At 40.2% G+C, this 25,817-nt stretch overlaps 1 protein-coding gene across 1 annotated transcript in view; it reads left to right on the top strand.

Moving 5' to 3' along the window:
• FMN1 (formin 1) overlaps nucleotides 1–25,817 on the top strand; it is a 437,404-nt gene that overhangs the window by 74,653 nt on the left and 336,934 nt on the right. Inside the window, exon 2 of the mRNA XM_018054501.1 lies at nucleotides 22,044–22,222. Within this exon, the coding sequence (XP_017909990.1) occupies nucleotides 22,044–22,222 (179 nt within the window). The remainder of the gene's footprint in view (nucleotides 1–22,043; nucleotides 22,223–25,817) is intronic.

The following is a 25,817-nucleotide window of genomic DNA, read 5'->3' as shown; positions in this document are numbered from 1 at the left end:
CTATGGGGTCGCACAGAGTCGGACACGACTGAAGCGACTTAGCAGCAGCAGCAGCAGCAGACAGCATATTAAAAAGCAGAAACATTACTTTGCCAACCAAAGTCCATCTGGTCAAGGCTATGGTTTTTCCAGTAATCATATATAGATGTGACAGTTGGATTATATAAAGAAAGCTAAGTACCAAAAAATTGATGCTTTTAAACTGTGGTGTTGGAGAAGACTCTTGAGAGTTCCTTGTACTGCAAGGAAATCCAACCAGTCCACCCTAAAAGAAATCAGTCCTGAATATTCACTGGAAGGATTGATGTTGAAGTTGAAACTCCAATACTTTGGCCACCTGATGCAAAGAATTGACTCATTTGAAGAAACCCTGGTGCTGGGAAAGATTGAAGGCAGGAGGATAAGGGAATGACAAAGGATGAGATGGTTTGATGGCATCACCGACTCAATGGACATGAGTTTGATTATACTCTGGGGGTTGGTGATGGACAGGGAAGCCTGGCCATGGCGAAGTGCTGCAGTCCATGGGGTCTCGAAGAGTCAGACATGGCTGAGCGACTGAACTGATCCTGAATATTGTCAAACATTAGAATGAAACAGAAATGAGAAGAGAAACCCCAATGTGATGGGTTGTGTGTACTCGTCCTCTTGATGTTATCTGGAGTACATGACTGGATAACTCTCCTCAGAAAGTGATCTTCCTATTCTGTTAAAATAGAATTTTTTTTAATTTAAATTTATTTATTTTAATGGAAGCTAATTACTTTACAATATTGTATTGGTTTTGCCATACATCAACATGAATCTGCCATGGATGTACATGTGAATTTTAATTTTTACAAAAATTATAAAAATATTCTATAACCATTATAGGAAAATACTAAAAGATTTGTAGGGATTGAATAAAAGAAAACCTTCTATCATCACAGTCCATAGAAAAATTACAGTTAAACTCTACGTTCCTGTTCAATTTTTCTATTATATAAATTCCTACACTTGACATATAGTATTTTTTGCTTAACACTTTATAAACCTTTTCCCATATTTTTAAACATTTTGTAAATATTGTTTTAATTATCCTGAACTATTCTGTGTAGAGAATTGGGTCATCCATTTACTATCATCTACCTAATTTTGGATCCTTGGCTTATAATTTTTTGATGTTTGAGTAATGTGATGAACATTTTTGCATAGCATGTTTGCATTCGTAAAGAATTTCTTTATAGTGGATTTCTACAAGAATTACAGTATCAAAAGTATGACTGTTAAATGTGCATTTTAATACTTATTATCAAATTGTCCCTCCAAGTTGTGTTCAGTATTCTCCCACCAGCAGAGTATGCATGGACTTATTTCATCTATTTATTCAGCAAATAGTTAACAGAAACTTGCTGTATCCAGGTGCCATGTGAACTATTGGGGCTGACCTAATGAATGTGGCAGGCACTATGCTGTTTTTTAAGAGAGGAGTGCCAATTTTACTGCTCTGTTACCAACACTGCATATTTTCAGAGTTTTATCTTTCAGACTTGATGTGAGAATGTTGTATTTTATTGTTCTTCTAACTTGTATTTCTTTCTTTACTGGTGATGTTGAACATTTCTCCATGTTCATTGGTCATTTTTCTTATTTGCCATTTGCCCATTTATCCATTAAAGTCTTTTTTAAAAAATACATGAAAACTCATGGATTTTCATGTTGTCTTTTCACAGGGACTGCACAAGTCTTATTTACATTAGAGTGGTTAGAGACACTTATTAATTTAAATAAAATATTTTAGTCCATTTGTTGCTAAATCGAGCACCCAACTTCATCTTGAAGGAAGCACTGAGTGTTAATACTCCTTGAATGATCCCTTCTTGACTTTGGGGGTAAGAAATGAGATGTAAACGGTGTTAGAGTTATGGCAAGTTTACTAGGTTATTTGGTTTTTTCCTTGGGCTAATTGTGAATCTTAGGACCTCTTCAGTATTAGACTAGATAACTCTTTCCTTGTTCTGAGAACTGATTGATCATCTAGAAGATTCGTATTGGGAGGCAGAAAGGGTAATCAATACTGTAGGCTGAGGTCACTGACAGGGGCCAAAGACGATAATCTGTGAAATTTAGGATAAATCGCTTTTGGGTTTTTGCCTAGATTTACTAAGACAGAGGAGTTGTTTGGGCAAGTGATGCCTCTTTGGCGTCTCTTTGAAGTGGCCATGTAATGAATCAAGAAGAGGGCAGTTAAATCCCTCTCGGTGAGAAGATCAAAAGAGGAATGGGATACAGTTACATGTGAGGAGCCAAGGGCTATCAGTTGACCTTTCTGAAACCTGGGGAGAGGAGTTTGGATAATTGGGAAAATTTTTTGTTGCAAAGGGAGTTTTTTATCCTTTCATCCCTTTTCCCCCTTCTCCTTATCTTCAGTTTTTCCAGGCCTGTTGCTTAATTTTCAACATTATATCTCATAATTTCATCCTTGAATCTGGCTTTTCTTGAAGAGCAAGGAAAATAAAATAATCACATTCTCTTATGAAAAAAATCTTTGAATTCATTCCCTTTTCTCCTGTTTGCCATTATCTCCTTTCCCTACTTACAAGAGTTAAAAGGTACGGGGGGTGGGGTGTGGAAAAAAAGGTATACGGGTGATTCACACCTACTGATGGTTTCAGCATATCTTTTAGCTCTCCCCACCCCCATCAAATCTTTTACCAAAGATTGAGTTTCATATGTCTCCTGTTTTAGGTTGACAAGGATGCCAGTGAGTATAAGTTGCCCAAACATGAGCTTACAGAAGAATCAGAGGGCTTAGTCAAAGGATGGGCAAACATATGGCGCCCTTACCACCACTCTTCCCTCTCATGTCAGGAAAAGCAGTGCTAATCAGCCACAAGACCCTTTCCTACTGAGCCTGAACATGGCCTTAGAATTCTTGCCAATGTTGCATTCTAGTCATTCACTCCCAGTATCAGGGCACCCAAGCTGAAACCTGTTTAATTTTTTTAATGTAAGATCTGGCTCCTTAATGTAAGATCTGCTTTTGAACTGTGGCGTTGGAGAAGACTCTTGAGAGTCCCTTGGACTGCAAGGAGATCCAACCAGTCTAACTCAAAGAAAATCAGTCCTGAGTATTCATTGGAAGAACTGATGCTGAAGCTGAAACTCCAAAACTCTGGCCACCTGATGCGAAGAACGGACTCATCGGAAGAGACCCTGATGCTGGGAAAGACTGAAGGCAGGAGGAGAAGGAGATGACAGAGGATGAGATGGTTGGATGGTATCACCGACTCGATGGACATGAGTTTGAGTAAACTGCGGGGGTTGGTGATGGTCAGGGAAGGCTGGCGTGCTGCAGTCCATGGGGTCACAAAGAGTCAGACACGACTGAGCAACTGAACTGAACTGAACTGAATGTAAGATCTACAAACAAACCTCTAGGGCTTTAAGTGTTAACTGTAATTGAGAAGTAACCTACATAACATATCTTTCATATACTAGCATTTCTCTTTTCTTTCTCTTAAAAGAAGGACTACCATAATGCCATCTGTAGAGAATAAAATCTGATCTGAAAACTGGCGTTGCTAAAACCAGCTTTGTCTGAGACTTACTTATATGGTTTCAGGAAATGCTAAGTGCTAAGGATAAAATATTTCAGAGAGAAAAAGTTGGCCAAGGGGCAGTGACAAGAAATCTTCTCTGTTGGAAGTATATTTGAGCATATATCTGAACGATGTCAGGAAAGCAATGATGTGATGATCTGGGGGACAACATTCCAGCAGAAGAAACACCAAGTGTAAATGCCATAGGCAGGAATGTGGTTGGCTTATAGAATGGCAAGAAGGTTGAAATGGCAGAATGAATGAAGAGAATAGGGACAGGGGAGAAGGTGGGTGGAGAAAGAGGTAGGCAGGGGTCAAATCAGGTGAGGTCCTTTAAAGCCAAGAATTTGCCTTCTCTTAAAACTGTGATGGGATGCCATTGTAAGATGTTGATTTGAGGAACTGTATGACACTTTAAAAGATCCCTTGGATGCTTTGGGATAATATTATGGGGAACAGGAGTGAAGAAGTGAAAAGAGCTGGGAGATTATGTCAGTTGCTCATATGAGAGTAGATAGTGGCTTGGACTGGTTGGTAATAATATGCCAGGTGATCAGATAGAGGGTACTATTTAACACCTGATCAGATAATTCTTGTTCCTAACAGTAATGTGGTATGTGGGAGAAAGAGAGGATTCAAGGATGAAGCAGGTTCTTAATTTTAGAAAGACTAGATATTGATGCCATTTGACTAAGTGTGGAAGACTGAGGAAGGAGCACATTTAGGATGAAAATCATGAGTTTGGGATCCATATTTCATGCAGTGAGTCACTGATGCCTTTCTGAGACAGGAGAGTGATAGGTCTGGCTGGATACATTAATTTGGGAGTCATTAGAATTTCAGTGGGCCTTCCCTGGTGGCTCAGATGGTAAAGAATCAGCCTTCAGTGAAGGAGACCTGGGTTCTATCCCTGGATCAGGAAGATCCCCTGGAGAAGGGAATGGCTACCCTCTCCAGTATTCTTGCCTGGAGAATTCCATAGACTGAGGAGGCTGGCAGGCTGCAGTCCATGGGGTCGCAAAGAGTCAGACACGACTGAAGCAACTAACGTTTTAACTTTTGAGGCTAATTGAGGTGATCAAGGGAGTGGGTGAAGATGGAGAAGAGGGCTCAGTACAGATCTTTGGGATGCTGAAACATTTAGAGCTTTGGTTCTCAACACAGTAACATCTGGCAATGTCTGGACACATTTTCAGTTGTCACAACTGACAGGAGAGAGGAGGGCGAGGTGCTGCTGGTAACCAGTGGGCAAAGCCCAGAGAGCCTACTAAACATCCTATAGTGCCCAGAACATTCTCCCACGATGAAGAATTATCTGACCCCAGATGTCAGTGGTACTAAGGTTAATAACCTGGAGGTAAAGTGGAGGTCGGGGGGCAAGAAGCCAGCAAGAGTGAGTACTGAACTAAGAGGAAAATTGGAAGAGGAATTTATTTGGAAAATACGATGGTATTTCATGAAGTTAAGGAAGATTTGAATAACTGAGGCGTGGGCCAGGTGGCAACCACAAAGCTGTGCTTGTAAGCAGGATTTCATAGGTCTTTCCTATCATTTACATAACCCAGATCCAATGACTTTAAGTCTCTTTTAGTTTCTTGTTCCCGTTTTTTTTTTTCTTTTCGGCAAAAAAAAAAAAAAAAAGTACATTGACATTAACTTGGGTCAGGTTGCTATTTGGGGCTTCCCTTGTAGCTCAGATGGCAAAGAATCTGCCTGCAATGCAGGAGACCTGGGTTCAACCCCTGGGTTGGGAAGATCCCCCAGAGAAGGGAATGGCAACCCACTCCAGTATTCTTGCTTAGAGAAATCCACGGTCTCAAAGAGTCAGACACGACTGAGCAACTAACACACACACACAGGTAGCTATTTTATGACCAGTCGCTTCTGAAAAATCCCGACCACAATTGCTGTTCAGAGGCTCCCCCTTAGATTCTGGAAGCTGTTCCCAGAAAAGGGAGAAGAGTGAAGGGACAGGCCAACATTCTAGAGATGCCTTCTAGAAATCTCTCCTTTATGCTATAGGTGTAAACATCTGTACATCCAGGTAGGTCCTTGACAGCTTTGCTCTAGTTCTATCGTGTATAACCACAAACACTTCCTCCTTCCCTGGTGATAACATAGACCGGTAGTTACTGGATCCAGAAGTGATGTCATGGGAACCCTATTCTTTGAGTTCACAGTCACTGGATAGTGTTCATTTCTCCTCTTGTCCCGTCATACTCCATTTAAATGTTTTGCAACTTATGAATCAAATGAATATTTTTATTGCAATGAATATATCATGCATATAGAAAAGAAACCCCTCAAAAAGGAGGGGGGAGACAAATAAAAAGTTAACAGTATTAATTGAAAGGATAAATAGGAAGAATTAATCAGTCTCTAGATATCCCAACAGTATGTTAGAAAATAGAGGTTTAGTCAAGATTCCCTGTTTACCTAATCACAAGGTCATAAACTACACTGAGTCTTTCCCCATTCATTTCCTGTTTCAAGTTATTCTTGCCTTCAGCCAGCATTCCAGCAGGTCTGAATTCCTCTGGGGTCTGAACCTTTTTTTCTGAGGGGTCTCAACCTTTGCCAGTACAGCCTAGATAACATTACAAGAGTCACCTGCTAACCTGTCCCCCAGATTCCTCTTATACCCACAGAATCTCCAGCAATCCTGTTTCCATCTAATGGGATAAATCATGCTGGCTGTTAAGCAAAACCCTACCACCTTTTGCTTGTTTTTTTCCTGGTAGAAGCTCAAAATGGTCCAGAGAAAATATGTTTCTAATTCTGGGAAATGACTCCTGCCCCGGACACCTGCCTGGTGCATTTGGCAATGAAACAGTCTGAGCACTCAGACCTTTGGGCCTAGACTCATTTATTATGAACCCCTCAGTGCCTAGTCCCCTGTATGGGCAGATGTGAGGCAGCATTTTTTATCAATCATCAGAACAGAGCATGTACTTGGTGATTTTGGACAGCTCCCCAGCTTACAAATGCTAGGGCAGCTCCACTGTCTGAGAATCTTTGGAGAGGGTCTCACTCATTTAACATAGAAACCATCACAATGAGATTTCAGCATCCTTACTGTTTTTCTTTTCTTTTAATGGAACAAATATTAAGGCTCAAATTCACATTGTTTTAAAAATAGAAACTATTTTTTAAATTTCTGCAGAGAAAAACAGTATAAAATCCCTTCAGCAGAGTAACACCTTTGTTAATCTAAATAAAGTTATCCAACTTTTCCTTTACTGTTTTCTCTTTTCAGTTAATTCACATTATCCTTGATTCCATGGCAAATTATAGAACTATTTGAGAATTAAATTAGCTGGTAGACATTGCTGCAGGAGTGAAAGTGAAGTCGCTCAGTCGTGTCCGACTCTTTGCGACCCCATGGACTGTAGCCTATCAGGCTCCTCCGTCCATGGGATTTTCCAGGCAAGAGTGCTGGAGTAGATTGCCATTTCCTTCTCCAGGGGATCTTCCCGACCCAGGAATTGAACCCGAGTCTACCGCATTGCAGGCAGACGCTTTACCATCTGAGCCACCAGGGAAGCAGATACATATTACTCATTTCCCTAGTAATTGTGGTTTCATTTCCTTTTATTCTCAAAGGCTGAGGCCATCATGGGTATAGCTCATGTTTTAATCGTGCTGAATTTGGTTATGTATTATCTCCCCTAACCTCATACCAGGGTGGTTGTGGCTTTCCCTAGGAATTTTCTGCATCACTATCATTGACAGATATCGCTGTCATTTCAAATGAAAGACAAGAAATGATTTGGTGCTTTTGCCCATTAGCAACAAGTCGGTGCAGTGCCTCATATTATTTTAAATCATAAATTGTGAAAATTTGTCAAGAAAATCTAGATCTGTGTTTGTAAATAAAATGCAAACCCACAGTAAAAACCTTACACCTGAAATACCTCTCAGCACAATTCAGTCTAATCCTCTTGTCCTTCTGAAGCCATTATTGACAACCTTGTGCTTATTTATAATTTCTCAGCAGTGCTAGACTCAGAGGTTCCAATTCTATTATTTGTTTGGTGGAATCATTCCAGGGAATATTTATCATGAACTTGAGTATATTGATAAGTTCTTCTTAGGTGAAAAATATATGGCGAGCTCAATTCTCTTCTTAGTATAGATTTAGCCCACTTTATGGATCAATTGCTTTCCTGAAAGATTTGCCAATGAAATTAATTTTCTTCTATTAAATTGAATTTTTCTACTGACATGTGTTTTAAATTGGAGCTGTGTTTTCTAGTAAACAATAGCCCTAAGGCATAGTAAAATCACATTTGAGATTATAACAGTCTCCTCGTTGGGGGGCGGGAAGGCAATTTTCAGATAGTGATAAAATATGAAAAACAAGTTATTAAACTGAAGATGATTAGGATTAATTTTGCCTGGAGAATCCCATGGACAGAGGGGCCTGGTGGGCTATAGTCCATGGGTCGCAAAGAGTCGGACATGGCTGAGCGACTCTGGGCTGGGTAGGATTAATTTTATGTTTTAAATATAAAGGAAAAGAAACTATGATAACTTAGCCAAACAAACCATTTTGAAAAGACCCTGACTCCTATAATACTCCATATGAAATTCTTTTCGGTGGCTTAGGTTTTGTTTGCTGCTGCATGCTTTTTTTTTTTTTTTTTTAATTTTTTTCCTTTTGGGCATATACTAGCTTGAAGGGAAAATGAGAAACAGCTGAAATATTTCAAAATGAATCAAATGGAACATGAAAACATATTATTGAACCATTCATTTGAATTTAAAAGTGAACCCTTTGGAGAAATGAAGTTCTGCCCCATTCTTCCTTTTTGCCTTGTGGGGTCTAATTCAGCACCAAATAAAGAGAAGTCATTCTAATAGCAAGTGTGTATATAGTGTTTAGAGCATTTTAGTTCCTCAGTTCTTAGAGACTGCCCTGGAAGTCCAGTAGATAAGATTCGGTGGTTCTAATGCAAGGGATGTGAGTTTGATCTCTGGTTGGTGAACTTAGATTCTACACAGCTTGGACAAATAAATATTCTCCTTTTTAAACTATAAATTATTCTTTGATGGATAATAGGTCTTTTGTCTATTTAGTTTTGGCTGTGCTGGGTCTTCGTTGCTGCATGGCCTTTTTTCTAGTTATGGAGAATGGGATTCTCATTAGGGCTTTCCTGGTGGCTCAGAGGTTAAAGCGTCTGCCTACAATGCGGGAGACCCGGGTTCGATCCCTGGGTCGGGAAGATCCCCTGGAGGAGGAGGTGGTTGCCGTGGTTTCTCTTGTTGCGGAGCATGCGCCCTAGGGCAGGCGGGCTTCGGTAGTTGCATCACATGGGCTTCGTAGCGGTGGCTCCCCAGCTCTAGAACACAGACTCAGTAGTTGTGGCGCATGGGTTTAGTTGCTCTGATGCACGTGGGATCTTCCCGGATCAGGGATCAAACCCATGTCTCCTACATTGGTAGGCGGATTGTTTACCGCTGAGCCACCGGGAATGGCCTCCAATAGAGCTTGAATAACAAAATGATTATTCTTCTAGGATAGATTCACACAAGTCAGGATTTAGTGATTAAACGATAAGGACGTGTTTAACATTTTAAGTAGGTAGCAGCTAACTTTTTCTGTCAAGAGTCAAATAGTAAATATTTTTTACTTTGTAGGCTAAGGCTTCTTCTGTGTGGCTTCTTCCTCCCCCTACTCTTCCCCCATTCTCCTCCTCATCCACTACCTCCTCTCCCTGCCTATTCCTCCTCCTTCTCCCCCTTTAAAAATGGGGGGAAAAATGCAAAAGCCATTCTTAGCTCACAAGCTGTAGGAAAACAAGCTGTGTGCTATATCTGGCCCTTGTGCCAGAGTTGTCCACCCCTGTTTCAGATACACATTGCCAAATAGCTTATCAAGGATGAACACCAACTTACTCTCTCCCCACGGAATTTTTGAGAGTATTTGTTTCACAGTACATTCTTTGTACCATTTTAATATTGATGTGAGGACATTCACTGTAGACTATTTTTCAAAATGTGCAGCTTTAATATTGATTCCTGTTTCTTTGATTGCAGAAGTTTAATATTCTAGGCCCAGTTCAAAATATTCTATTGAAGACATTCACTTGGTGAGGCACTGAAATAAATTAGATGCATCTTTAGTGTGTGAAAACTTAAAAGTGGTCAGGGAGCCTTCTTAGCTTTCTGTCTAATGCACCATGACTGAGTTCCCTTGTTGGAAGCCTCCCTCCTCTGGGCACTAAGATCTCTGAACCCACCAAGTCCAATGTTGCAAGAATAGGAAGTTAAAATTATGCAAGCGATTTATTAGGTCTAATAATGTGAGGGGGCCCCTCTCACTTCTACTTTTGGTCTCTAGACCCATATGTTCTGGGAAAAAGAACACCAAATTTTTCCTTCTAGTTGAAAGCATATACTATATCTTTGGGGTAATTGCAGAGATTTGTGACACCATCAAAGCTTTGAAAGATACAGGGGTGGTGACTCATACTGCACTCCCATTTAAATTCTCTTTTGGCTAGTGAGAAAACAGATGGTTTTAGAGAATGTCTGGATTATTCTAAACTTAATTACATGGGGATACAACTTGCAAGTGATATTTCAGATATGGTATACTTCCTGAGTATATCAACACAGCCTGTGGGAGCTAATATTCATTTATTGATACAGAAAATGCTTTATTTTCGTACCAACCAACTCATCTTCTTCTGGAAGGAATAGCAGTATACTTGTCACTGCCTTACTTTAGGGTATGACAGCTTACCTCTTCTCTGTCATAAAGTCTGAAAGGAGTTTGATCATTTTGATAGCTCTTAAAATATTATGCTGACCCATTACATCGCTATTATTTCATCTGGATATGGCAAGCATCAGATAGCAAGTGCCCTAAATGCCTTACCAAAGCATGCTAAAAGGTAGGAATTAAACCCCATTCCTGATTCTTATCACTCTATCAGAGTCCTGGCGGAAAACAGAGTGTATATATTCGAAAGTAAACTTAATAAAGAGATTATGTCCAGATCAATTATGAAGACCAGCAGGAGTCTGTGAGGTTCCTAGACACTAGCAAAAAACCCATTATCAGCCCTAGGTGGATGAAGGGGGAAATGGCAGAGACAGTGTTATAGTAAGCTGGCAAGAACTGGAGGTATGGAACAGGGCCAGGTGGCAAAGATATGGTTGCTAAAAAAAGCAGCCACCTTTAAAAATCTTGATCTAGCAGGTCAAAAGTGACACAAACTCTTTCTCCTTTTGCTCCCACGTCCTTGCTATTTACATGAGATGTCCTCAGCTGTCTCACAGTCATTGGTTGTCCATGCTAAGGTCTGGAGATTTAAAAACTTTTTGGAAGTTCTGAGTGCTCGTGAAAGTTAATTTTTCTTTAAATATATTCTGTCTCTCCTAGACCCCCGCTCCTAATTTTACATACATTAGACTACTTGACAATGTCCCATAGGCCATGGGGCCCTTTTAATTATTTTTCAGTCCAAAAATCACCTCTTAGCTATGAGCCTAGGCAATTTTGAGGCTCACTTCATTTGTTGTACCTCTCTCAAGGATTACAGTACTTGCATTGCTTGCTAGCAAATATCTAAAAATAGTTATTTCCTATATTTTGCTTAGTTTTCAGTTGTTTATGGCAGGAGGCTAATTCTAGGCTTTGGGTTCAGAACCTAATTCTCCTACTTGCTGTTTGACCCTGGGCAAAGTTAATGTCTGTATTTCATTAGTTTTACATCTAACTTGCAGGATTATTGTGAAGATTCTCAGTAATGTGCAAAATATATAAAGTGTGTGATGCATAGTAAACACCCCATATGTAGGACATAGCTTATCCTTAGGAAAGTGAATTTTTGGAGAGAGAAAGTGATAATCAGGCCTCAGCTAAGGTTGCTGGGATTAAAGTGCTGGGCTTCTCTTCAGTACTAATGCCTGGGGGAAGAAGGGAGATAGAAAAACTCTGTGTCCTAAGACACAGAAAAAGGGGTTCATTTAAACAAACCTGCTGTTTCTAGGATGCTGCTATTTAGCTGATCTGCTGAAAAACTCATCGCTTCAGTTCCAAATCATTGAGTGGTCAAGATAATCTCCAAAGCTTTCTGGCTAGAAGGACAAAGGTCAAGGACAGATGACTAGACCAGCCTGACTGGCTCTGTGACGTCAACTATTGATCTAACAGCTGAGACAGGGCTAAGGCTCAGGTGTTGTCGTGCAGTTGGTAAATAATCTCCAACTCTTTGCGACCCCATGACTACAGCATGCCAGGCTTACCTGTCCTTCCCTATGTCCTGGAGTTTGCTCACTCATGTCGATTGAGTCGGTGATGCCATCTCATCCTTTGTCATCTCCTTCTCTTCCTGCCCTCAGTTTTTCCAGCATTAGGGTCTTTTCCAATGTGTCGACTCTTCGCAGCAGGTAGCCAAAGTATTGGCTGTTCAGTTTAAACATCAGTCCTTCCTATGAATATTCAGGGTTGGTTACCTTTAGAACTGATTGGTTTGATCTCCTTGCTTTCCAAGGGACTCCTAAGAGTCTTTTCCAGCACCACAGTTCAAAAGCATCAATTCTTTGACACTGAGCCTTCTTTATAGTCCAACTGTCACATCTGTGTATGACTACTGGAAAAACCACAGCTTTGACTATATGGACGTTTGTTGGCAAAGTGATGTCTCTGCTTTTTAATATGCTGTCTAGGCTTGTCATTGCTTTTCTTCCAAGGAACAAGCATCTTTTAATTTTGTGGCTGCAGTTAGTGTCCACAGTGATTTTGGAGCCCAAGGAAGTAAAAGCTGCCACTGTTTCCACTTTTTCCCCATCTGTTTGCCATGAAGTGATGGGACCGGATGCCATGATCTTTGTTTTTAAATGTTGAGTTTTAAGTCAGCTTGTTCACTCTACTCTTTCATCCTTATCAAGAGGCTCTTTAGTTCCTCTGCACTTTATGCCATTAGAGTGGTATCATGTGCATATCTGAGGTTGTTGATACTTCCCCTGGCAATCTTGATTCCAGCTTGTGATTCATCCAGCCTGGCATTTCACATGATGTACTCTGCACACAAGTTAAATAAACTGGGTGACAATATACATCCTTGACATACTCCTTTCCAAATTTTGAACCATTGTTTGTTCCTTGTCTGGTTCTAATAGTTGCTTCTTGACCAGCTTATAGGTTTCTCAGGAGACAGGTAAGGTGGTCTGGTATTCCCATCTCCTTCAGAATTTTTCACAGTTTGTTGTGATCCACAGTCAAAGGCTTTAGCATACTCAATGAAAACAGATGTTTTTCTGGAATTCCCTTGCTTTTTCTATGGTCCAACAGTTGATGACAATTTGGTCTCTAATTCCTCTGCCTTTTCTAAATCCAGCATGTACATCTGGAAGTTCCTTGTTCATGTACTGTTAAAGCCTAGCTAGAAGGATTTTAAGCATTACCTTGCTAGCATGTGAAATGAGCACAATTGTATGGTAGTTTGAACATTCTTTGGTATTCCCCTTCTTTGGGATTGGAATGAAAACTGACTTTTTCCAGTCCTGTGGCCACTGCTGAGTTTTCCAAACTTGCTGACATGTTGAATGGAGCACTTTAACAGCGTCATCTTTTAGAATTTGAAATAGCTTAGCTGGAATTCCATCACCTCCACTAGCTTTGTTTGTCGTAATGCTTCCTGAGGCCTACTTGACTTCACACTCCTGGATGTGTTCTCTAGGTGAGTGACCACACCTTTGTTATCTAGGTCATTAAAACCTTTTTTTTTGTGTATAGTTCTTCTGTGTATTCTTGTCACCTCTTCTTAATCTCTTCTGCTTCTGTTAGGTCCTTGCTTTTTCTGTCCTTTATTGAGCCCATCTTTGCATGAAACATTCCCTTTGTATCTCTGATTTTGTTGAAGAGATCTCTAGTCTTTCCCAGTCTGTTTCCCTCTATTTCTTTGCATTGTTTACGTAAGAAGGCTTTCTTCCGTCTCCTTGCTATTCTCTGGAACTCTGCCTTCAGTTGGATGTATCTTTCCTTTTCTCCGTTGCGTTTTGCTTCTCTTTTCTCAGCTATTTGTAAGGTCTCCTCAGACAGCCACTCTGCCTCCTTGCATTTCTTTTCTTGGGGATGGTTTTGGTCACCACTGCATGTACAATGTTGTAAACCTCCACCCATAGTTCTTCAGGCACTCTCTCTCTTAAATCTATTTGTCACCTCCACTATATAATCATAAGGGATTTGATTTAAGTCATACCTGAATGGCCTAGTAGTTTTCCCTACTTTCTTCAATATAAGCCTAAATTTTGGAATAAGGAGCTCATGATCTGAGCCACAGTCTGCTCCCAGTCTTGTTTTTTGCTGACTGTATAGTGAGTGAAAAGGCTTAGGTGGGAATTCTTTAATCTAGCAATTTCTTACAGAATTTAATATTAGAAAAACTTTTGTCCGCCCACAGAATTAGTGATTCTTCTTTTTGGTAATAGAGGTGAGATAACTAAATGCGGCTTCATTCTTGCCTTATAAGGACACTCAAAACCATATTTTGTTCTTAATATCATAAATGTTTACCTCTAGAATTAGCATATATGCCTTTTTTTCTTTGTATTGCTCTTTTATGTGTATTCATTTTTTTGTGAATTTCTCAAGATCATTTCTTTTTAGAGAGATTTTTAAAAAATGTTGATTATATATTTTATCATTCAAGGCTTAGTTTTTGTATAACCTTGGCTATTAAGATAATTAGCAATTATGTCGTATCTCTTCAAGAGTTGGGTTTCCCACTGGTGGAAATATCCCCATAATAACTGGGGCAATGTGACTAAAAAGAAAAAAAAAGGTTATTCAAATTTATTTATAATGAATACTGTAAGAAACACATTTATTCTTGTTCTTCAGTAATATTTTTTTAATAAGCAAGTATATTCCTCATGACCAAGCAGACCAAAATGTATTGATAACCTAAGGCATTTGAAGTACCAATATCAGTTTCTTTAGCATTTACTATATGCGAATGGACAGAGGCTCTTAATATCTCAGTGAACCTTACAGCCTTCCAGATTTGACCCTTTCTTGATCTTTTCTGCACCAAACCTTACTTAGGTTCTCCTCCTCCTCCCTTGTATCATTTCTAAAGCAGAGTGACTCGGCAGCATTTGTGCTTTTTTAAATACATGTCGCTGTTTTCAGGTGTTAAAATATCCAGTATAACTATAGCCACGGTTCAGTTTCCTGGAGTGAGTAATATTTGCCTCTCATCTAACATTTGTATTCTCTACAGGAAAAGGTCACGGAAGGAGGTTAACGTACTAATCATAAAAATAGATTTGATGTGCCTCTTTAAGAAGCGATTTCATCTGTAGCGATGCCTATACATAGTTTCATTCATGCTGTAGTCTCCTGTGTTTGAACTTCGGGAAAATGTGTCATAGTGTGTCTATGAAGTGCCCCGAGGAGCTGCACTTTCTAGAGATGATCAGCCACTTTCTGAGAGCTATTGCATTTGATGATGTGAATTCTATTTTTAGAACTCGAACAGATTTGGGATCTGCTGCACTGGAGTGCTACTGTGAATTCTTATGAGCTTAATTTTTCTTCCCTGTATCTTCTCTGACAAAAAAAGAATAGTCCTTAACACAAGTATGTGATGTGTAATATGCTTTTGTTGTAAACAGCTTTCTTTTTCTTCTTCTTTTTAAATTAAAATAGGATCTTGTTTTCATACTCCATCAATTGATCACCCTGAGTCCATGAAAAGGTTTCCGCAGGAAAACGACTTTGAGCACAGCTCAATATTAGGCATATTTGTATTATGTTCATCTTACTAATGAGGAAATAAAGATTCAAGGAGGTCTCGTAGTTCCACTAACATCAAACAATTAGTAAAGGTCACAGTTAAGACTCGATCCCACCTATCAAACCATTCAGATCTCCTTCTTCCTCAGACTTCCGTATTCCCATCTGGGAATTGACAATAATGCCCTCCTCTAAACAGCATGAAAGATTTCCCTGGAACCTGGATTTTAGTTCTGCCTTTGCCACTATCTGGGTATGTCAGAAATGTTACAATCTTCCTGGGTTTCTAGTCTCTCAACTATAAAATGAACAATAGGGAGGGGAGATAAATAACTCTAACTCTAAATAAATAACTCTAACTCTAAATAAATAACTCTAACTCTAAATTATATTTTGTTTGAATTTGCACATAATCTTAACGATCCAAATAACATTGTATTTGTTCAATGGAATTGGATGCTTCCTTCATAGATTCTGAGATTGATATGCCTACTCCTCCATCTGTCTTACTTCTGGATCTACCGCAGCCTTCTCTGCCTCTGGACACTGTCCACCTGTCTGTCTGTGCTCATCATTTCTCTCTCTATGTACTTCTTATGAGGAGAGTTAGAGGCTGAGCTGGATTAGTAAGATGCTTTCTCAGAGTTGTGTCTGCCTGGCTGGTTTAATGACATTATATCATTCAATATTACAAGGAATGAAAATTGGGACAGTGGGATTGCCTAGGGTTGATCTCTAATTGACAGATACCAGCCATGAGACTTTTGCCAAAGCTCCGTCTTCCTAGACATAGACATGAATAATTACACACAGGCACACACCCTCTTTACAAGTACTTAACAATGTCACTTTCCATTAGCTACACATTTAGATAGCTGTCTCTCTTGCTTGTAAGTACATGTTTGAATAACATAACGGAAGACAACCTGTTTCCCTTTACATATCAGTTCTGATATTCACGGTTGAGGAAATTTCACCTCTTTGGATTTATTTTAAGTCAAGTATGATGGATTGCCTTGGGAGTTACAGCATAGGAACAAAACTCATGAGAGTTTCAGGCTGAGGGTTTTTTCTTTCTCTTCTCCTTTTGGAGGCATAATACTCCATCACTGCTGTCAAGTGAGGGCTCAGTATGATGTGCAAATTAGAGGAGAAAGGCTGAAAGCCACTGTAATTTTGTTCCTTAGAGACTTTTGTCCAGATCTGATTATACAGTATGTTTGCATACTTCTCTTTGGACATTGGTGTGTGTGTGTGTGTGTGTGTGTGTGTGTGATAATTAAAACCAATGCCTGGTAAAATAAGGTTATCATCTTTAATGAAATGTAGTTTGTGTGTAGATTGTGGTATGAATAAGGATATGGGCATGCTGTGATTTTTCACTTAATATTTTCAAAACCTAATACAGTGAATATTTTCAGTACAAATTATAAAAGAAACATATTGTAGCCTTTTAGTCCTCTCAGCTGAAATGGTTTGATTTTTTAAAAAAATAGGTATGGTGTTTCTGGTGGGGACAGATGATAGAGTGTATAAGGCAGCTATTTCAACATACAAAACTCAAATCTTGGTGGCTCAGAGCAAATATTTATTGTTTTCGTTCATTGGTCTAAGAGTTGGCAAGGTTCACTTGATCTGATCTGAGTTCAGCTGTGCTGGCTCACAGGGTTTGGGTCTGCTCTGTGTCTAAGTCCAGGCCCCCTAGACATGCTTATTTTCTGGTAATGGCAGAAACAAAAGGCAGCGTGTTAAAACACACAACGCCTCTTCAGGTCTTGGCTCAGGACTGGCACACTGTCACATCGGCCACATTCATTTCCCCCAAACAAGTCACAGGGCCACATCCAGCATCCAGGGACTCGGTGTCCATGGACCTGGGGAAATATATGACATCTGCATCAGTGGGAGAAGCTACAAAAGCAACTGGAAAGGCCTTGGGTGAATAATCACAGTGAAGTGAGAGAGTAAAGATGTGGGAACAATAAACCAGTATATCTTGGGTAGGGAGACTCACTCCACTGGGGAAGCTGGGCTGTGGAGACTGCCTCCAGTTTTAAATGGCACATCACTTTTCCTTTCCGTCTGCTTCCTTTGTACTGATAATTGACAGCAAAATCCCAGTTTGATGTTGTAGGTTAGCATCAGGAAGTGCAGCTCATATGGGAAAAACACAGACTTTCAAAGTGGTCCCAAGGTAAGTTGCCCTTCCTGTACTGTGACTGTGCTGTATGTTGTATTAACAGATGGTCAATTGTGGAATTAACCTGTGTGTGTATGTGTGGTCCATCAAGCTGCTGAAATGATTTTGAGAAACAAAATAACTAATAAATACTGAGGAAAAATTAGATTTATAGTCTGTGCACATGAAAGGGGGAAGACATGATTATGTTGATAAGGCTGTTTTAAGCTTTTTGTAAAATGTTCCATGAAAATCTAACACCTCAAAATCTATTTGCATTAGAAATTTAAGTGATATTTGACTGTTGTGACAGAATATACTTACCTAATTTCAGATAATTTTTATCTCTCTTTATTAAATATATTCAGTTGAAGAGAGTAGTATAGACATGCCTATTTTAGTAGGCATAGACATATGCTTTATTTTTGACTGTTCAGAAAATGAGTTGATATTATTAAAACTTTTCAGACTTGAGTCTAATATACACCACACGCACATATATATATATATATATACATTATTTTTTAATATTCTTTTTCATTATGGCTTATCATATTGACTACAGTTCTCTGTGCTATACAGTAGGACCTTGTTGTTTATCCATTCTATAATATATATAATGAAATCGGAGGTTGGGGTTTGCAGACCATTATACACAGAACGGATATACAGATCCTAAGGTATAGCACAGGGTCCTTACTATATTCAATATCCTGTAACAAACCATAATGGAAAAGAATATTTTCAGTTCTAGGCAATAAGACTAAAGCAGAAGCCTGACAAGAGATTTCTAGAAACGTTTCTCTTTCCTGCTAAATGGTAACACCAGCTCTGGCACTGACTTTTCTCCTCATGCCTGGAGATGGAACAGGCATCTTGGAGGCAAGAAACAAAATGCCAGCCTATGATGATGATGTAATAGAAAGCCAGAAGGGTGAATCCTTAAGCTGTTTATCAATGCCAGCAACCAACCAACCTCCCTGCAGTGTTCCTACTATAAAAAATAAATGGGCTATCCATGCTGGCTCAGCGGTAAGGGTTGCGCCTACAGTGCTGGAGGTGCGGGTTCGGATCCCTGGGAGGAGGTGGCGACCCACTCCAGTATTCTTGCAGGAGGGTCACAGGGACAGAGGAGCCTGGCGGACTGCAGTCCATGGGGTCACAGGGAGTGGAACACAACTGAGCGCATATACGTAAATAAAAAATAGATAAATGGCAGATTTGTGAGACATCTTAAATAGTGGTTCCTGATACTTGTAAGTAGATTCAAACTAATATAATTTTTAGAATATATGAAAATGCAGTGTGTTAGCGGCTCGGTCGTGTCCAACTCTTTGTGACACCGGGGACTGTGGACTGCTGGGCTCCTCTGTCCATGGGATTCTCCCGGCGGGAATGCTGGAGTGGGTTGCCGTTTCCTCCTCCAGGGGATTTTCCAGACCCAGGGGTCAAACCCACCTCTCCTGTTTTGGGGGGCGGGGGCGGATTCTTTTCGTCTGAACCGCCAGGGAATCCCCAGGGATATTATGCAAAAACAAATAAGCCTAATACCATAGAAGATAAAATCAGTGAGAATCTAATATCAATTAGCTGGACAGAAAACAAACATTTCAAGAGTGTTTTTATATGAATGAATAAGAAAATAGATGGTCCAAAATAAAAATTTGTTCTTCATTAAACTATTGTCTTCTTTGACAAGAAAAAAAAGAGAAAATATATACATATATGTATAACTCAATCACTTTGCTCTACAGCAGAAATTAACACAACATTATATATCAATTATACTTTGATAAAAATAATAGAATAATTTATTAGTTTATGTCCTTTCCAATGGTGAATTTGTCTTGTGTCCTCGCCTACTTTGTCAGACTTTTGAGAACCGTTTTTGTTACCTCTTTCCTGTCCTAACAACCTTTCCCCAGATTACTACCCATCATAGTTTTACCCTGAGTGTTTGCTTCATAGGGATATTGTCTGGTTAAGATTAGGTATTAAAAACTGGTCCTTCATAATTAAAACTGTTTCCAATATGAACTTACTTTCCATTGTTTCTGTCTAAAGTTCATATTGTCTTTCCCTCTGCGTAAAGTGAGCTAGATTGCACCCCACACCTGCTTCTTGCAGTGGTGGACAGCCACGAAAGGTGTGTAGATGCATTTCCATGGGCGTCTATATTTTATATAAGGACACGAGGTCCTTATCCTTGTGGGAATTTACCACTCTCATATACCTAAATGATGAACCACTCACCAGACAATGTGCCTTTGATGATCAAGGTGTCTTACCTTAGTTATCGCACAGCATGTTCTTTGTGATGTATACAGCATGTTTTATGTTGTTTTGTCAAACTGTGTAAACTGTACCCAAAGCCAGAAGCTATTCCAAAATAAAAGTGGAAAGTGGAGGGGTTTGAAATGAGAGGTGTGATTAGTAATGAATACATTTCGAAGACAAAGTAACTAGGTTAGAGTACACCATAAATTTTAAAAGGCTGATTTTCTCTTTTCTTGCTAAAAATGAGGGGGGATGAGCTAAATAAATAGAACTTATCTAAACAGAAATATTCTAGGAGAGGGATAAGCTTTATAAATGGAAATGAAAAGGGGTCCACACTTAGTCTCTTCATCTCTTAAAGCATGGCTGGCATTGCCCTCTTATTTGGGGTCACCGTGAGTATACAGGAGGAGCTTAGTAGACTGTCTCCTCTCTGAGGTTCTTTTAGGCATTATTCCTCCCTGTCTTCTGAGCAGTAGTGGGGGCCACTCTGTAGCACATAAGGCCCTCAACAAGAGCCCAGAAGAAAGTCTATCTGGAGACACTAGGTAGGAAGAGGCTTGTGGAAAGAATGAGGCCAAGTTCCTGAAAAGACCCTCATTCTAAGACACCTAACTCAGGTGAAGAAAGCTTAGTTTTGGCCTTCTGGATGCACATGTCTGCAGAATAGATGCCCAAGGCCCTGGACCTTCATTTTCTTGGTTTTCACTGCAGTGTTTTGGGGCCAGCCTGCCAGAGGGCAACTGTAGAGACACTGTGACCTGTATCATCTTTCAGTTTTAAAGTGTGATTAGAAACCAACCGACCCAACAGGCAAACAGAAAGCAAAACCTTGGGTGTTTGCAAATTTTCTCCTGAAATGCTACTTTAATATAAAGGAGAAGTGTGTTATCCCACAGTCCTTTTGTTTGCTGACTTACTCGTGGCTCAGATTACTTGTAAGTCAGGTGTTCAGCATGGCTGAAGTCATTGGGTGGCATTGGATCCCTGCCAAAGAGACACTGTTACAAGGATAATGTGTAATAAACACCCTGTCACATATCCAGCAGTCATCTCTATTGCGAAAGTACACTGAGCCTAAACTCTTCACTTCTGCCTGGTTGCTTAATATTTTGCCAAGTTTGCTTACCAGGAACTAGAAGAGGTCTAGGAACCTGAGAGCCCTGTGGGACATTACGGCTCGTTTCCAAACTCTATTCAAATGGAACACTGGTGGCTTGTGACATGTTTAACGGGTGTCCCTTTAATTGGATTCTGTGGTCAACTAAGTTTGGAAAATGCTATTATATAGAGTTAAGTTTCTTTACTAAAGGACATCTCAAGGTCTTTAGTATTCTAACATGAGTCATGGCTCTGGGGATAAAAGCTACATGCTCACTTGACCACAAAGTCCTTTTATTGTAGGAGAGGTATCGCCATCTCAAAAATGTCAGGCAGAGACCATGGAGTCTAGTCATTAAGAGCACACCTGCCTGTATTTGACTGCCTGGGTTCAATTCCTGGCTTTATCATTTACTGATCTTAAGCAATTTGTTGAACATCTTTGCACTTCAGTGTTCCCATCTAAAATGAGAACCCTAATGATACCTACCTATAGAGTTATTTTGAAAACCAAAGAACAGGGTTAAGAACCGTGCCTGACACATAGTTGACTATTATCGCCCTAACATAATTCAAAGAAGAGCTAGCTTAATACTCTCATTCTGGAGATAGGAAAGTGAGTTCCAAGTAGTGCACTCACGTGGGTGTCACTCATTCAACACACTGACCAAAGGCCGCGATCCCCAGAAATGAACATGAAGTGGATGCAGTTCCTGCCCTCAAAGAATACACACTAGTGACTTGGTTCAGGTGATACCTTTTGCAAGTAAAGCCAGCTTCTAAGTCAGGAGTCCAAATCCTGCAGCCTGTCCTCTGATTCTATTCTCAAAGAGAATGATCTGTATAGCCTGACTGGTAAGCAGGAATAGGGAGCACTGAGTACAGCGAACAGACGTATTTTTTATATGCCTTGGATATGAGGGCATATATTTTAATTCATTCTGAGTGTGAATACTTAAGATAAGCAAGAATACTTAAGATAAGCAGAAAGAATACTTAAGCACTTTTGGGGGAAAGCAAACCCTAAAAATATAACCTAGAAAGGGAAGTAAGAAGTAGTATGCAGTGGCCCACATAAGAGTCCCCAGAAGTGGCTGGCTTGATGGATTGTCACCACTGTGTGTCACTCATGGTCTTCTCTGCTTTGGTCTAGGCATCTCCTCTGAGGGCTTTCCCCGGGACGGCTTCAGTGAGCAGACAACAGCTAAGGACCTTCCCAGCAAAGATGGAGGTGCATGGGTCCTGGCTTACAGAGCAGGGCCAGCCTGTCCATTTCTGCTCCAGGAGGAAAGAGAGAAACCCAACAGAAATGAATTGCACTTGGATCTCCATGTGAGTAGAAACCTTTGTGTTTGTGCTATGACTCTTTGTATATAATAGAGACTCATTTAATATGCATTTAACATAAAGTGTGTCTGCGAGGCTGCTAAAGCTGTCTTTTGTGTGAGGGTCATTGTCTAAAAATCAATCAGCTGCAGAAAACAGATACACGTTGCTGATTTGAAATTTGTGCACTAGAAAGTGACTGTGTTTACACAGTCATGTAAATATCTGAGCATTTATAGAGTACTCTGCTAACACCACTTTGTGGCCTAAACCTTATTGTGTGAGACACCATTTGCCACTCCTAATAATCTTCTAAAAATTTGAGAACATACAGTAACTGACTGATACGTTCTGGATCCTCCAGTGAAATTCAAATAGCCTGTCTTCCACATTCCTACACCTTCCTTTCTCTGCAGCCACTCAAATAACAGGTGAACAGTTTGGCAGGAAATCTGCCAAATACTGGATGACCTGTTAAAAAAACAACCTTCTCTTTCCCATTCTTTTACGGATTCATTGACACAGAAGCGCTGACTGACCTATACAAAGCAGAGGGCTGGGTTTTACCTACTTCCACATTGTTCAGTTCAGTTCAGTCGCTCAGTTGTGTCCGACTCTTTGTGACCCCATGAATCGCAGCACGCCAGGCCTCTCTGTCCATCATCATCTCCTGGAGTTCACTTAGACTCACGTCCATTGAGTCCATGATGCCATCCAGCCATCTCATCTTCGGTCGTCCCCTTCTCCTCCTGCCCCCAATCAGAGTCTTTTCCAATGAGTCAACTCTTCTCATGAGGTGGCAAAAGTACTGGAGTTTCAGCCTTAGAATCATTCCTTCTAAAGAAATCCCAGGGTTGATCTCCTTCAGAATGGACTGGTTGGATCTCCCTGCAGTCCAAGGGACTCTCAAGAGTCTTCTCCAACACCACAGTTCAAAAGCATCAATTCTTCGGCACTCAGCCTTCTTCACAGTCCAACTCTCACATCCATACATGACCACAGGAAAAAGCATAGCCTTGACTAGATGGACCTTAGTTGGCAAAGTAATGTCTCTGCTTTTGAATATGCTCTCTAGGTTGGTCATAACTTTTCTTCCAAGGAGTAAGCGTCTTTTAATTTCATGGTTGTAATCACCATCTGCAGTGATTCTGGAGCCCAAAAAGAATAAAGTCTGACACTGTTTCCACTGTTTCCCCATCTATTTCCCATCAAGTGATGGGACCGGATGCCATGATCTTTATTTTCTGAATGTTGAGCTTTAGGCCAACTTTTTCACTCTCCTCTTTCACTTTCATCAAGAGGCTTTTTAGCTCCTCTTCACTTTCTGCTATAAGGGTGGTGTCATCTGCATATCTGAGGTTATTGATATTTCTCCCGGCAATCTTGATTCCAGCTTGTGTTTCTTCCAGTCCAGCGTTTCTCATGATGTACTCTGCATATAAGTTAAATGAGCAGGGTGACAATATATAGCCTTGATGTACTCCTTTTCCTATTTGGAACCAGTCTGTTGTTCCATGTCCAGTTCTAACTGTTGCTTCCTGACCTGCATACAGATTTCTCAAGAGGCAGGTTAGGTAGTCTGGTATTCCCATCTCTTTCAGAATTTTCTACAGTTTATTGTGATCCACACAGTCAAAGGCTTTGGCATAGTCAATAAAGCAGAAATAAATGTTTTTTCTGGAACTCTCTTGCTTTTTCCATGATCCAGCAGATGTTGGCAATTTGATCTCTGGTTCCTCTGCCTTTTCTAAAACCAGCTTGAACGTCAGGGAGTTCATAGTTCATGTACTGCTGAAGCCTGGCTTGGAGAATTTTGAGCATTACTTTACTAGGATGTGAGATGAGTGCAATTGTGCGGTAGTTTGAACATTCTTTGGCATTGCTTTTCTTTGGAATTGGAATGAAAACTGACCTTTTGCAGTCCTGTGGCCACTGCTGAGTTTTCCAAACTTGCTGGCATATTGAGTGCAGCACTTTCACAGCATCATCTTTCAGGATTTGAAACAGCTCAATTGGAATTCCATCATCTCCACTAGCTTTGTTCGTAGTGATGCTTTCTAAGGCCCACTTGACTTCCACATTGTAGACTGTCACAATTGTTACTGCCCCCCTTCACTTCCCCATTTTCTGTCAGAGATGGGAGTGAGCTTTAGGAATCCAAGAGACGCTTCCTCACCGCAACCGCCCCTCCTACCCCTGCCATTAACTTTAATACTTACTACAGTTTTGTGTTCCTGATTTCATTTAACACCTTCCAATTCATTACTTTCAAGCCTGGCTGTATGTCTTTGACAAGTTGTGGCCTGTAATATTCACATGGGTGACAGTTTTCTCAGGCATCCAAGAGCACAGGAACCTTGTACTTTTCATCATCATAAAGTCAGTCATTGTATGTCATTTTAGAAAAACATGGGGCATCTCAGTTATTGTAAAAGGAGGTTTGGAATGAAGCTGAGGGATGTAAAAACTACAACCCTTCATGAGATGAACTGGAAATTTGTAGTTTTTTTTAACCTCAGTTCAGTCAGTCACTCAGTCATGTCTGACTCTTTGCGACCCCATGGACTGCAGCCTGCCAGGCTTCCCTGTCCATCACCAACACCCAGAACTTACTCAAACTCATATCCATTGAGTCAGTGATACCATCCAACCATCTTATCCTCTGTTGTCCCCTTCTCCTCCTGCCTTCAGTCTTTCCAGCATCAGGGTCTTTTCAAATGAATCAGTTCTTCGCATCAGGTGGCCAAAGTATTGGAGTTTCAGCTTCAGCCTCAGTCCTTCCAATGAATATTCAGGACTGATTTCCTTCAGGGTAGACTGGTTGGATCTCCTTGCAGTCCAAGGAACTCTCAAGAGTCTTCTCCAACACCACAGCTCAAAAGCATCAATTCTTTGGCACTCAGCTTTCTTTATAGTCCAACTCTCACATCCGTACATGATACTGGAAAAACCATAGCTTTGACTAGACAGACCTTTGTCAGCAAGATAATGTCTCTGCTTTTTAATATGCTATCTAGGTTAGTCATCTTTTCTTCGAAGGAGCAAGCATCTGTTAATTTCATGGCTTCAGTTACCATCTGCAGTGATTTGGGAGCCCCCCAAAATAAAGTCTCTCACTGTTTCCATTTTTTCCCCATCTTTTGCCATGAAGTGAAGGGACCAGATGCCATGATCTTAGTTTTCTGAATGTTGAGTTTTAAGCCAAATTTTTTTCACTCTCCTCATTCATTTTCATCAACAGGCTCTTTAGTTCTTCTTCGCTTTCTGTCATTACGGTGGTGTCATCTGCATATCTGCAATTATTGATATTTCTCCTGACAGTTTTGATTCCAGCTTGTGCTTTATCCAGACAAGGGTTTCCCATGATGTACTCTGCATAGAAGTTAAATAAGCAGAGTGACAGTATACAGCCTTGACATATCCCTTTCCTGATCTGGAACCAGTCTCTTGTTCCATGTCCAGTTCTAACTGTTGCTTCTTAACCTGCATACATATTTCTCAGGAGGCAGGTCAGGTGGTCTGGTATTCCCATCTCTTTCAGAATTTTCCACAGTTTGTTGTGATCCACACAGTCAAAGGCTTTTGACATTTTTTTAAAACC

Source organism: Capra hircus, chromosome 10 (assembly GCF_001704415.2).
Source record: "Capra hircus breed San Clemente chromosome 10, ASM170441v1, whole genome shotgun sequence".
Classification (NCBI taxonomy): Eukaryota; Metazoa; Chordata; class Mammalia; order Artiodactyla; family Bovidae; genus Capra; species Capra hircus.
The sequence above is the reverse complement of the archived record's forward strand: the minus strand, read 5'-3'. Positions and strand labels throughout refer to the sequence as shown.